At 36.4% G+C, this 14,464-nt stretch overlaps 1 protein-coding gene across 1 annotated transcript; it reads left to right on the forward strand.

Moving 5' to 3' along the window:
- The first annotated feature begins 322 nt into the window (after positions 1-322).
- Positions 323-14,446, forward strand: LOC139141666 (uncharacterized). Its single transcript, XM_070711252.1, has 3 exons — positions 323-326; positions 2,729-2,920; positions 10,383-14,446. The coding sequence occupies exons 1-3, from the start codon at positions 323-325 to the stop codon at positions 11,231-11,233; spliced, it is 1,047 nt and encodes a 348-aa protein (XP_070567353.1). The 3' UTR covers positions 11,234-14,446.
- Positions 14,447-14,464: the final 18 nt, after the last annotated feature.

Here is a 14,464-nt window from a genome sequence, read left to right on the forward strand (position 1 = left end):
CAATAGCAAGTTTATGTGGAAATTTGAGTGATGGCTTAGCCACTGCTGGGAGGCAAATCTCGCCCATGATGAACAGCTCTTGTCTGCCTATATCTAATACCCCCTTAAAACATTCATAAAACAAATTGCATTTTTCCCATTTTGAAATTCAGCAAATGGATGAGGCTAGTCTTTATAACGCTAATTGTAAGAAACCTTATGTCCTACATGAATCATGGCAATGCTAAGTATCATGGAAAAAAAGGGCACATCTTACAAATTGCTACGTCGCAATGAAAGCCATCCTGAGCTTCCAATGGGTTAAATCATCTCTATGTGGTAGATGGGTAATGCGAAAACCTCGAGGATACACACTGAGTATCTGAATAAAAGAGAAAGGTTTGTGCCATACCGTGCACTAGGTATATACTTAACACCATGATATTAGGCTGCAGTCATGAAAGTCTGATTGTACGCATGCTTTTTCCTTTGGAAAAAATAAATTTGATGCTTCTGCTGTTTAGAATGGCATCTCTCGGTGTCATTAATTTTACTTTCTCTCTTTCTGAGTCACTCTGAAAGTTCGACGTTTGGAATTAATGGGTTTGTTTTCAGATAGTCATTGTTCCGTGCCACTGTCATTAAATGAAACGTGGAGCTGTTTGCCTAAATTGGAAATGACCAAATATTCATGGCAATGCTTTTATGCTTAAATGAATAATACAATGTATTCGGTTGACTTTCCTATCATGAAAATGCAGTTTCTAAAGTAACACATCACATGAGGCTCAGTCTCACGACCCTGCACTATACATGTATTTTGAAGTCAAAATACTCAAGTTTTTTTACAGTAAAATGGCCAAATTCATAACATGAAGGTGATGTACAAATTGTGTCATTTTATGTTTCCCCTGACGATAAAAAGGTTAATGAGAATTCATAAACAGTGGCAGATTCTCAGAAATTAGGATAATTAGCCTTTTTAACCCAAAGTCCAATTTTATTTCACCTTCGTTTCACCTTGTGTCTTAATTCAATTGAATTTTAATACTGTCTGGTTGTTGATTAGAATTTGCCTCTTCACAAGTAGAGATCTGGGGATTGAATGCAAAATCAGCCAGCCTAGGGAGCTGTGTGATTTTCCACAAGACTGCCAACTTAGGGAGTGCAGTGATTTTCCAGTAGACTGGTTGGTAGCATACAGCAGAGTTGTCTTTGTATCAATATGTGCATTCTCTTGTCAGTTTAGAATACATTATTTGTAATTTCACCGGGACAGCGTACCAACTAACACCAACTACAATTACCCCACAAGATAAAAGTCACGGGAAAAAAGGCTGTAGTTTACAAGAACAAGTTTGACAAAGGCTGATTGTTGAAGTTTGTAGACAAAGAAATTGGGATGTGTATCACTGGGCGAAAATGATCGGCAATTCATCTTGTCAAAAATCGTAGCTGAGATTGGTGTCTATTGTAGCATAACTTATATCTTTGACTTGGCTGTGAGCTTTCAGTGACAGTATCGATTTCGTCAACGCCAAGGAGGAAAAACAGTCGCATTTCACAAAAGTGAACAATTGCAAAGCAGCATACGGTGAAAGCTGAAAGTACCAATATTAATGTTGCGAAAAAATAAGAGGTAAAAAAATGTCAAAATGAGAGAAAAAGTTTAAGTATCATTATCAAGATATGGAAAAGTTGTATTTAATGGATTTTAGCACTGTGTACATTTATCAGACAAACAACAACCTTGAGTTCAGATTTGAAAGAATTCCAAATATTGAATACTGCGATTGTAGGATTATTCGGTGAAATCATTTCTGATACAGAGTAAATGTAAACTTTCTTATCTAGCTTCTCAATCTCACTCACTAATGTTACCTTTGGTAGCAGATATGGTGCACCGTGCAGAACAAACATTTTGCCAGTGATGTCTTCGATTTGTAAATAAATTGAGCCATCAATATCTTTGCTGCATAGCTAGATGTGACAAGCTCAGCCTCTCATATCTGATATGCACTGCAAACTATTCTGCTCGTGGCACAACTGAAAAAGTTCATGCAGAGAAGCTGTACACATGACCAAAATATTAGAAATTCATTTGGTAGCATCCTAAATTCCACATATCACTGGTATGTGGTTTATGAAAAATCTAAAACATAGTTTTTTTGAAAAATGATTTTCCTCTTATGTACCTTTCTCAAACTCACAGAACAGATATACAAGTACTACAGGTTATTGAAAACTTTGAGGCACATTTTTTGGAGGATGGCATCAGAAGAGATGCTACCTTATACACTTTTTACACACACATTTATACGAAAATTTTCAATTGTCAGATGGTATAAGCCATTTTGGTCAAAATGGTATTCTCAGCTTCTGCCGGCCAAATTAATAATTAGTATGTAAAAAAAAAACTTATGTAGAGTTGTTTAGACATAACTGTCTTTACCGCTTTCAGATTTTAAAAATTTTTTGTTGACAACTATTGTTGTGTTCATTTTTGTAAATTTTTAGGTAGATGCAGATATGTCAAGAGAAAAGTGTCTGTTCAGCTTGTATGTTTCTTTAAAGTGTTGCTATGGTTTTGTCTCAAAGATGCATCATTTTACAGCCATTATCAAATCAATTTTAGAAAGATTTCCATTCTGAAAAACTAGTGTTCTGAAAATTTTCAAAAATAAATTATGAGGAATAATATCATGGCGACAATAATAATCAACATCATTTGCTCTTTTGTACTTTTCAGGACACAAGAATAAAATCGAAGACAGTAGGATACACACAGCGACATCGGCAGATCATACTTTACAACTGTCGGAAAGATTGAATGAATTGGAACATTTGAGATGTGCCAGCCAGAGTATAGAAAGTTCCAGCTGTGGCAGGGCGTCCGATTCATCGCACAGCAGTTACCTATCTCATACAACATACTTGGCTGGTAAGTCACCCTTCTGTTTACAATTCAAATATCGTAAAGCCTCTGCGCTCAACTTTGGGATGGAAGGGTCTTCCTGTTTCCAAGGGAACTGGGTTTTGAAGTGTCATGGCAACATCCCATCCGTAAAATATTTTCTCTGATCACCCCATGAAATCAAACATTATTTTCTCAAATTGTCTAATAAACTGTTATCATACCAGTTTTAGAGCTTATTGGTCATATTTAGAGGTTATTGGCCATGCTATATGTTTTACTAATGTACAAATTCATATGTGCGTTATATACCGTATACCAGCATAGATAGATAGATATGTACATACACACATTGGGTATATACTTTGACAGACCCATAGGTATATACACCCACGCTGAAAATTGGTAATGTTAATTATCCTTCTGATGTAAATTATGGTTAAGATATGGAAAATTCCCCGCTGTGTGATTGGAATGAAATAAAAAAAATGTCTAGGTAGACCCAAAACAGCTTTTCTAGCTTACAGGCAAACTCTAAGACTCATGAAAAAATCATAGAATCATGTCATGTTACCGCGTATAAAGGAAATCGGCCACAATTTCAGTTTGTATGAAATCAGTGTACCAGCATCTATATATGCCGAGATTGTACATGGTCCACTACACTCTGCAATGAGAAAAAAGCAGTTTTACTCAGTATTTTGTGACAAGAACTCACTTGCGGAAGTTCATTTGATTGAAAACTGTGAAGAATTATCATCTCAAACAAGCAGAAATTAATTCAAATGCCATGAAATCTTCATTGCAGATGTTATTATCTATTTAATGAAATTATAAGCTGTCCATGACAGAAATTTCAAAAAGACTATAAATTTGCCAAAAGTAGCTCATGATTCCAACAGAATGTGCATTTACAGTGTAGCTGCATTCTGTCGGCATTTTTCACTACACTATTCTTTGTAGGCAGCTTGCATTTGGGATAATCACACAATCTTCCTCTGTAGACTATTTCACAGTGAATCTCATGAGATTTACATGTACCGGTAGTTCGACATACATTGAAGGGCAACTTTTGAACAGTTTTTGAGAACCTTCTTGAGTAAAAATATCTATCTATCACTTAGAAAGCGGTGCAATGAATAGAATTTAAATGAAAATACAGATAATTGTACATTTTTAGTCACTCAGTTCCTATTTTATTGAAGTTTATCTATATTTTTAGTCATTCAATCCTTTATAGTGTAAGCTACCATTGAAGTATGTCTACATTTTTAGTCGTTCAGTCTCTTTACACATGTGCTACCATTGAAGTTTTATCTCCATTTTTAGTCATTCAGTTCTTGATAGTATTAACTACTATACAGGCACATATGAACACTGTATAGAGTAGGCAAGGTGAAGTACGTCCCGTGGGTCGAAACTGACCAGTTTAAACATTGATGAACGCTGACAAGATATTTTACAAAGGTGATCTTTTACTGGTTGTGAAATGACAGTAATCAGTTTGAATAATCCAATAACAAGCTGCAAAATTTAATCTAGAAATGAACAATCTGAGAATACAAGTCATGTATCAGAGTGATAGTAGTCGCTTTTGATATGCTGGGAGTCGAAAGTTTCCAAATCTCAAAAAAAACTGCTCATGTGAGGTATTCATAGATACGAAAGACGCAACCTTTTGTTAGGTCCGTTTATTCTCCACACGTTGCTGCGTGTTAATGCAGAACTTTTAAGAAGATTTGGATCCAGGTCTCCAAGGTTTCAGCTTCAAATTAATCATATGAGTAAAAAATTTCCAGATTATTGGAACTTACAGCAATTATCGCGGTGGTTATAGCCGTTTAATATTCAGCTCATGTCTACACGCTGATATTGCCTTCTCTTGGAGTATTTTTAGCAGATTTGTGTTGTCTGATTGACTTTTTACAATGTGCATCCTCCATGCTGTTTGATCAGGGTATCACTTCAAACCAACTATTCCAGTTTTATAATTACTGGACAATAGCCATCCACAGGTAAAAAAGTTCTATTAAAGCTCCATTAGCAGAAGCGTTGATGTATTTCCAATAATTTTTTTTCTGTTTTGTGAAATGCAGTTTCTTGTTCTACCGCCGAAATCATGTCCACTGATCGGAGTTAACTTTTCAACACAGCACAGCCTGTATGTGTCCAGTGTCCAATGTTATCGATAGGAGTTGAGGTTTTAGTCCCGACTAGACTTCATTTGTCTACATTAAAATATTGCATTTTTTACACAATGTGTTATCATTCAGTAAGGCTGATATTTTACATTTCAGCCTGCTTAAGGGAGAAGAGCGAGAAAATATATTTCTCTGAGAATAAATTTATTGAGAATATTATCAAAAGTTAACACTATTATCCTTTTCAGATGTTCACATTTAAAGTTTTCAATTTCTGTTTTTTATTCTTTTATATCACTTTCAATACATCATTGCATATTTCAAACAATGCAAAGAACTTTGACCAGATTGCACACTTTGTTCCACATTTTTGGACATTTTGTCAGTTTTATTGTGCGATAACCAATGTTTCAAACAATTCCTTTGTTTTCTCTGGCTATTCTCTTAGGATTACGGAGTGACTCAAATCATAACTTTTGTTTGGAGAAAAGGCAACATACAGTTGCATCAGTTGTTTGTTGTAGTTTGAGTGTCTGTAACATCTGGTCAATTCACTGAATTGTTGCGATTTCCAACCCAGCGTGCGAGTCATTAGTTCCCCTTTGTTTTTGTCGCTAAGTTCTAAAATAGAGACTTTTTTATGGCAATATGGTAGAACTTCAAGATATGCACAAAAGTGATATAAAGTCGAATGTGAATATGATAAGTAAACCAGACTGAATCCAGCTTCTATTATTACCACACATCTTTTTCACTGGCCGCACTATTTTCCGAAGTGATCAGACTTTTAAAAACATCAAAGTTCCAGAAATAAAACAGTTGAGGAAAAAGCCTAAATATTCGTCAACAATAAAATTTCATTAGAATTGAAATTCAAACTAAAGGGAAACTTTCTGTTGGTCTCGTAAAGTTGAATTATAGCAGGTGTGAGTTATTTTTGTGTGAATCTAAGGGTAGACTGGAATATTGATTGTAAGTTATGATCAAAATATTATCAGTCATAAATGTAATGAAAAGATTCATGAAGTGGACATTCTTCCTGGCAGAGAATAGATCATTATTGTGGGAGTGATTCTGTTTGAATTTAAAGAAGTTGGAGTGTTGATTTGAACTTTGTTCTTTTGGCTTCATTCAAAGCAGTGCTTGATATTTTTTTTATAGTAAGATGAAAGTTATCACCAAAACGCACTTGATCATGCAGAGTAATTAAAATGCCATATTGTCTCTTTGCTCAACATTAAATTTGACATTTTGTCCTTAACCGTGGATGAGAATGTGTCCTTGATGTTTCAGAAGTCTTCACCCAGACCATCGTATGCATGGTACGTTTCATCCTCACCAACTTCACTTAAACAAAATCTGTCAGGATGTAACAGCACTGTATCACTAAATTTCGTTCAATAAAAGCATGAGGAGTGTATTTTGCAAGACTAATAATTCTAACGTTTTGTTCGGATGGACAGATTCTCAGCTATATAATAGAAATCAGTGTTCACATTACCATGATATTAGACCATACTGTACGCTCAACAGTGATCCTGTCAATCAAAACCTAACTACCTATTTTTAATGACATTGTTAGATTTGTCTAGAACTACTCTATTAGGTTTTGTAATATTTCCACCTCTCCTCGCTTGCTGGCGGTAACTTTTCTGTGTTCAAATGACAAGAGGTATTGTTCTCTGACACGTCTTGTCCACTGGTGTCAAGTTCTGTCGACTGCCATTTCATCCAACCGACCTCCATGCTTTTGCTTCCTTTTAAGTTATATCTCATTGTCATTAATTTGTCATTTTGTTGATGTGGGCTTTGTTTCTGCAGCCATGTGGTCTAACCATTTGCATTCATTGGCCAAATAACTCTGTGTGGTCGATTCCACATACTGTCACCTCGTCGCCTCTTTCTCAAACCAAATTATTTTTTTTGATGTGCTGTAGGTCTTTTCACTTCATGTTGTGCAGCCCCAACGTTTTCTTCATCCTTTGTTTCTAATAAAACAATTTATCAGCTCATGCAGATTTACGGTTGGCACGATGCCAAACATTTGTTAAGTTCATGTGTTTGTGTTATCTTTTCTCATGTGATTTCACCCTTAAGTAGCTTAAAGGATAATCGCAGTACCAGACAGTAATTTGCATATTTCACCTCAGAGCAAACTTTCTTTTTTTTCCCAAAAAAATCTCCTCTCACAGATGAACAGGCTGCCACATTTTCTGCATTGTTTATTGTTTTTGAGCGGTGTCACAGTGTTCTAAAGGTGGTAAAACCTGGCAGAACTTGACGTGCATACAAATTAAGTCGGTTGAAGCCCAATTACATTTCAGAATTTTAAAATTAGCTTCATTTTCTTGTTCATATGGTGCGCTCTTCATACCTGATCCAATTGTACGTTTCCTCTCTCACATCAGATCTCAACTTCATTTTTTTTTATCTCCTTCACTTGCCCGGCACGGGAAAAAATAATGAATTTCTTGCTCAGAGTGGAATTGTCATTAAAGATATATTGAAAATCATATATATTCCACTCTTGGTCGGTAATTGTCGACACCTGTCAGTGCCTGTTTGCAAGTAACAGTCGGTCGACACTAACTCTTCTGTCTTTGGAGGTCATCGTGCTTTTTTTACGTGTATTCAGTGCGTGATAATAAAACTGTAGCCATGATAAATCACAAGTTTTGTGATATCACGTAAATTAATAGTGTTAACAGATATTTTTTCATTGTGTACTAAGATGACCTCATCAGATATCTTTGGATTTAGTGTGAAAATTTTGATAGTGTTCTCTAGGTGTCGTGAAATTGGTAGAAAAGTCTTGTCCTGTGAAGTTTATGTGATAAAGTACTAATAGAGTATTCTTTGGGCTTTTTGGCAAAATTAATTGAACATTTTCCTGATGTAAAATGCCACATTTACTCATTTTAGATGATATAAAGATGTACGGCCTTAAAATAAATAAAAGTGAATATCAGAAAAAGGCCAGTAAGCTTCAAAAACAATTTGTTACTCTTGAAATACATTACAAAAAGATTTACTAAACAAATGTGAATACTTCCAGTTAGAATACTACAAGTCTTCATTAAAAGTCTTCCATGTTCAGCTTGAGAAGTAGTAATTTTCATAAATTTTTTGTTCTACAAGTTTTTACTTAGTGAGCCAGTGTACAGAAAACTACGTAGTGTCGTGTGGATGTCAAAAATGCTTTGACTGTGTTTTGATTTGATGAAAGGAAAAGTTGAGGTGGTTGCGTTGTATTGAATTCAGAGAATAGCAGATGTTAGGGGTACACTGTGCAACGGCTGATGTTGCAGTGCAGATCGTTTAAGTGTTATGGTTTCATCTCATAGCTCATAAAAATTGAGAATTACACAACCATGGTTGTTATATCATACATCTGCCGAGATTGAAAAACTAATAGCGAGGCAGTCTGGAATTGTTGTGGTCAAAACAGGCAGATTTACAGGTGTAAGTAGAAGTCCCTTGCACATTTTGGTGCAGTACCCGACACCAAAGGGATACTGGCGTACACATGCACTTTCCATCTCAACACAGAGAAAAGATTAAATCTGTCAGGCAGACAGATCAACTCATTCATCAATGATGAGGTTTCCATGGTAATGGTGGTTGCCATGGAAATTGCATCCCTTGTGGACGTGTGATGTGCATCATGAGATGGGAGTAAATTTGAGAGGAGACTTTGGAGTGCTTTTCGGGGATGAAGAACGGTTTTGTCGATGCGAATTTGCAAAATTCCCTGATCAAAGAGAGGGAAGACGGAGTACTTTAGATGGAAAACAGTGATTCAATGAAACTTGAGAAGAACAATATTAAAAGTTTGCTCAGAGTGTTTAACAGTGACCAACAAAGGCTATGTGAGGATGCATATTGAGCAGCTATGATCAAGGCAATAATAAATGCACATAAGTGTGTAGAATTTAGCCTGAATAATCTAGCAAACATATTAGACAGCAACCTGTACAAGTGTTAGACTAGCTGAAAGACAGTCGACAAAGGCATGGTTTGTGAACCTGTCCTAACGCAGTATTCATTGTACTCAAGCACTGCAGAATTTAGCGAACAGCCAAATCAAACATTGGCTACAACAATTTTTTTGTAAGAATTGTGTACAGGAACAAAAGTGACAGAAAATGTCATATTCTTTGATCTAAAACATTTACAAAAAAATTTTGAAAGAAGCCAATTTGTTTCCCAACACTCTGTCACCCATTGTCCTGACCATAATGATTTTTCTTGGTCGCCATAGAGATTTTTGTGTAACAGTGGGGTGAATAGCAAGAAGAAAGCCCAACACCTGTCTTACTCCACCTATTATGGAGATTTCTGACCGTCTTTAGAGTGGGAGTGTGGTCGCTCCCATCTGCACCAGATGCACTCTTCCAAACACAATAACCATTGTTATGCTAATCGATCTTGGCACGCTTTTCTAAGCTCGGCCTGGGGGCTTTTTCATAGAAACTAATTAGCTGGTGTTTATTAATAACCACTATTGCCACAGAACCGAGCCACAAGTTGACTTGTCAATGAGTGTGTTTAGACTGTGTGGGTTCCAAGCACCAAATATCAGGGTTAATATGTTAAATTTAGACCGCTGAGGATGATACTGGTGATGTTGAACGCCGGCCACAGATGTTTGGTCTGATTACCAAAAAAAACATTGATGAGGATTGGCCTATGCGTTGTTATCAGTGCCACTAGAAAGTGAAATGGAATACAAAAAAAAACTTTGGGAAAAAGGAACTAATGCAGGCAAAATACACTGTGATAAATAACTCAAAGCCGCTTTATTTTTTATAGTGTGGACACTGAGAATACCATTATTACGAGGAATCTTTTGTGTACAGTGCACAAAGCCGTGCCTTTGACCCGTGACTTATGCATACACCGCTTTAAAGTTTCCTTTCTTTTGTTCATGTACTGCATTAAAGTCTAGCAAATCAACTTTCACAGGCAAGATGAAATAGAAGATTTAAAGTCGAGTAATTTTACATACTGGCTGTTCAAGTTTTGGATGCTATTTTGCAAAATTTTGTCTGCAATGTATGTACCAATGCATTATGACAATGATATCACTCTGTATTCTGTTTGAATATACATCTGAACAGAGGAACAACTGTAGGTGATATTCACCTTTGTGTCTGTGTTCTTTTTAAGATGCCAGTACTGTCTTTACCACAAACTCATTCATCACAGAGAGCGTAGGAAATAAAGGAGAGAGCAATCTCTGATGTATTTTACAGCCCTTGGATAATTTATAACCTGCATTCCCGCTCACTCTCTCTCTCCGGATAGATGTCCCTATAATCTTCCTTTGTCTTTTTTTTTGTTGACAGAAGGACCAGCAGGAAGTAGGTCTCTATCAGGATGGCCGTATGAGTACCCACGATTCTTTGCTCCTGCAATGCAACACAGCGTACAGCAGCCCAGTACAGCGCCGCCGCCACCACCGCCTCCGCCACCACCACCGCCGCCACCACCGCCACCAGTACCAGTGCCAGCTCAGCCCAGTGTGACAGAAACAGTGGTGTCACTGTCAATGGACAGACCTGCCATGGTTGCACACACCCCAAGTAGCAATGAAGTCACCATGCTGACACCGTTGTATCCGAGATCGGATCCACGGTTTCCCGAACCGCATTTGACGCTTGACGCGAGGTTAACAAGTCCCCACTTATCAGACCCGCGAATCAGTGAAACTCGTTTTGTGTACCCACCAACTTCTCATCGGTTTTCGTTCCCCGCCACAGCCACTATACCTATCTTGTCACCTGGAGTTGATAGCAGTCGGTATATCCCGTTACCGTCTCCCCATGATGTGTACCCAACATCCCCTTCTACCCCGGTCACATTACCCACAACACCCTATATATCGGGCTCACCACCATATCAGTTATATGCGCACCTTTACAGTACTTCGACTACCCCATCTACACATCCACCATTCTACGAAGGCACGCCACATTTACCCATGTTGCCCTCGACTACCAGCAGCAGAGCTGCTCTAACTGCCTCTAGTACAATGGTCAGGTCGGCAAACGGCAGTAACAATAACCATAGAAACGGCAGTCATGGAACAGCAGATAGATCCAACGGGAGTCATGTGGCGGTGGCCAGACAAAACCCCGCTGCATTATATCATGGTGAAGATGACGAAAGAAAAGGTGATGTATGGAGGCCATATTGAAAGAAAAAAGAACAAAACTGCACAGATGTTCAGCGTTTACGCCTGCATGTATTGTCCAAAAATAACACAACTGCAGTGGATAAATTTGTCAGTATATGAAGTCAGTATAGCACTATGGTTACACCGTTTCAGCGTAAATGACAATTTGTAGACATAGTACACAATACACTCTCAGACAAAATATCAAAACAAGATTCATACCAACAGGAGTGTTCACAAATATTTATCTGGTCTGATTTTCATTCGTCAATGAAACTTTATCGAAAGTTTTTCCACCCAGAAGGAATTTTTAATATTTTCATCTTCAGAGGAATTTTTATGCTGTTTTTGAACGTATTCATTTTTGACTTAGTGCAATTATCAATATTTTATATATGGTGTTAAAATCAGTCTGAATAATTTAAGTATGAGTGTGATAGGGAAGCCAGTGTGTACACACAGACACACACACACATGCTCACATACATATACACGGACAATTATGTTGTGAAGAATTCTTTTTCCTCTGGAATATTTATCCAAATCAGGGTTTTCATAAAAAAGCAAATTTTTGAGAAAGCATTTTGTGAAAGCAGTCAATTAAATTGTAATGGAGTCACTAAATTGTGTTCATTTAAAAAAACCTCTGTTAGTTTGGAAGTTGAAAAGTTTAAGTGAACGTAACTGAAACAGGGGTCAGAGGTCAAGGCAAGATCATGTGATCAAGACAGAGTACTCATAATTAAAACTCACAGATTATTTTTTTACTGTTCAGCCACTCCATTGCATGAAGAATTTATGAACCTTGTACTAGCAAGCTAATGCTGCTTCGTCACATTCTGTGATAAGTACTTCAGTAGCTGTCTTGTTTTTGGGTGCATTATCCCATAGAAAAACTTTAGACGAAAGTTATAGTTCGTTAAAGTTTGATAATCAGCTTCATTTCAGCTATAGAAGCACCAAATATTTTTATATTCTTAGACAATAGTCTGTAAATTGTCATAGGAAGCTGAATATTATGTGATGTGTTGTTTGACTTTCTCCACAGTGAAATATGTTATGATAGTCCAGATTAAAATAGCTCACCAAAACGTTTGTCAGGATATTTTGCATATTTTGAAAAATGTTCTTTCACTGCACAGCTAGTGATGGCATTGTCATAAAGTCTTTAAAAAGATACCGTTTTTAATTTATGACTCACTGAACATCTGTTAATTTTCCTTCTCATTTTTGACATTCCACCACTTTGACTCTTTTAAGTGACATTTGTAGTGGTGATAAATTCGGAAGCCTTCAAATTTTCCAGTTTCTGTGATAACGACGTGTTTTTCATTCTGCTGTGAAACTTTGCTTCAAATAAGAGCTTCACAAACAGTAACAAGCCAATTTTAATCTATTTATAGTAAGAATCTGTGAAATGTTACTTTTGAAACACCTGGTGAACACGTTAATTTAAAAACTCGAATTCTTTCTTTTCATGGAAAGGTTCATAGACATTATCAGAGGTTCAACCTGTGACTTCATCTTAGGGACAATTTGAGTACTTATTCGAGCCATCCGTAAATTTTGACTTTTAAACATTTTCTGGTTTTCTTGTGAAGAGAGCTGAGATACACAGTGAAGAGTTTTTGCACACTTTGTTGTGTTGGAGTAGACTTATACAGCGAGTAATTAGAACACTGTCAAGTAGACGTCATGTAAACTTGTCTTATTGCCACAGTAATTGTAGTTGCCATGACAAAGTACTTAGTCGTCAAGTATTGCAAAATGTCATCACACTGTTTTTTCATCAACGAATTTCAATGTTAGTTGTATTTTTTTCAAAGCAGGGACAAATATTGTTCCAGCCTGGGTACTTGGCTTTGTAAATAAGGCGCCACACTTTCTTCCCCATCATCAAGTCAATTCTAAGAATGACGGTTTTTTTCCCCCCGATTTTCTTTCATATAAGTGTAGTTATAGAGTCTGTCTGTCTCCAAAAAATTTTAGCGAATGCTTATTAAACAGAGTACTGGATTTCTGAACTGATTTTCAAAGTGAGTGGCACATTTGATGTTATTGAAGTGAAACAAAGAAAGAATGTACGTAACGTTCATTTATTCATTCACTTGTTGGGACATCAAAATTTATAGTCTAGTGGCATTTGATCAACTGATGCCGAGCATTGTCCAAGTTTTATGATTAAAGTAGGGTGTAGACATTCTGACTGATGTCATTAGTTAAATAAATGAGATAAAACTACGGACAATTTTAAAACCAAACATCTGGGTCTAGATTGTGGGTCCTTTTTAAGCATGACAAATATATTCTTCAACAAAACTTTTGAAACCTGTGAACTTTATTTTTTTGCCAAAAGGACAGAAGTGTTGCCAAAAAAAACCAAAAAAAATATCTTTTGATAATCTGAAGACACAAAGCCATGGGATGTGTATTGTTGGATAGTTTGATACCTGATCGCTTCAGAACAAATGGCTATTTTCTCAACATATTTTTATAAGTTTGGTGAAACAATTGTGTAAGTGTGGTCATTTGGTGTTCCAGTGAGTGTGTTTATGTATTTATAAAGAAAACAGTGGAGTGACAATTTTTATCAGAAAAAAAAAGTACACCAGATATTAGAATGTTGCAAGCTGTGTGTTACTGGCTCAAAGCAATACAATGGATTGTGATCATTGTAGCATTGTTGTTGTCATGGTTACCTGTGCTTGAAAAGCACACATTTCTCGTTTTATTCAAGTAGACGTAGTCTTTGAAATCTTTTGACGGTTCAATTCGACGGACACTGTTTTTAGAAAAAAATTTCGATGGTTGTGCTATCAGTACAAAGCAAGTACTTACCCATCATGCATCTTTGTAGTCAACAATTTTATTTTCTGTAATTTTTTTCCTTCTTTCTCGCTATATTTTGACATTTCAGTATTTCCCAACTTTTTTTGAGGCAATATTTTTCCCAGCACGGACCAATGCAAGAGTTGGTAGAAGTAGCTATATCGTAATTTTTTTTAGCATTTTGATTCAGTTTTCTATTTATACTTTTATTGTTTTTAAGAAGTCAATTATACTACCCATTTCAACAAATGGCTAAAAAATCCACTTTTTATCCTCAAAGGTTGTAATATATATCATATACTGTGGGTAGTGTGATTTACTTGTTAAAAGAAAGTCCGTAATGATTTTCATCAGAGCTTTGTCAAGTCTTGTCTTTTTTGCAATAAAATATATTTGTAAATGTGACACCCTGTGTGTAGTGTC

This window comes from Ptychodera flava, chromosome 10, assembly GCF_041260155.1.
Source record: "Ptychodera flava strain L36383 chromosome 10, AS_Pfla_20210202, whole genome shotgun sequence".
Lineage (NCBI taxonomy): Eukaryota > Metazoa > Hemichordata > Enteropneusta > Ptychoderidae > Ptychodera > Ptychodera flava.

Excerpts from the sequence above, each read along its gene's own strand:
- LOC139141666 (XM_070711252.1), top strand. Across the intron at positions 2,921-10,382 it reads TCATACAACATACTTGGCTG|AAGGACCAGCAGGAAGTAGG; the intron begins GTAAGTCACCCT and ends TTTTGTTGACAG.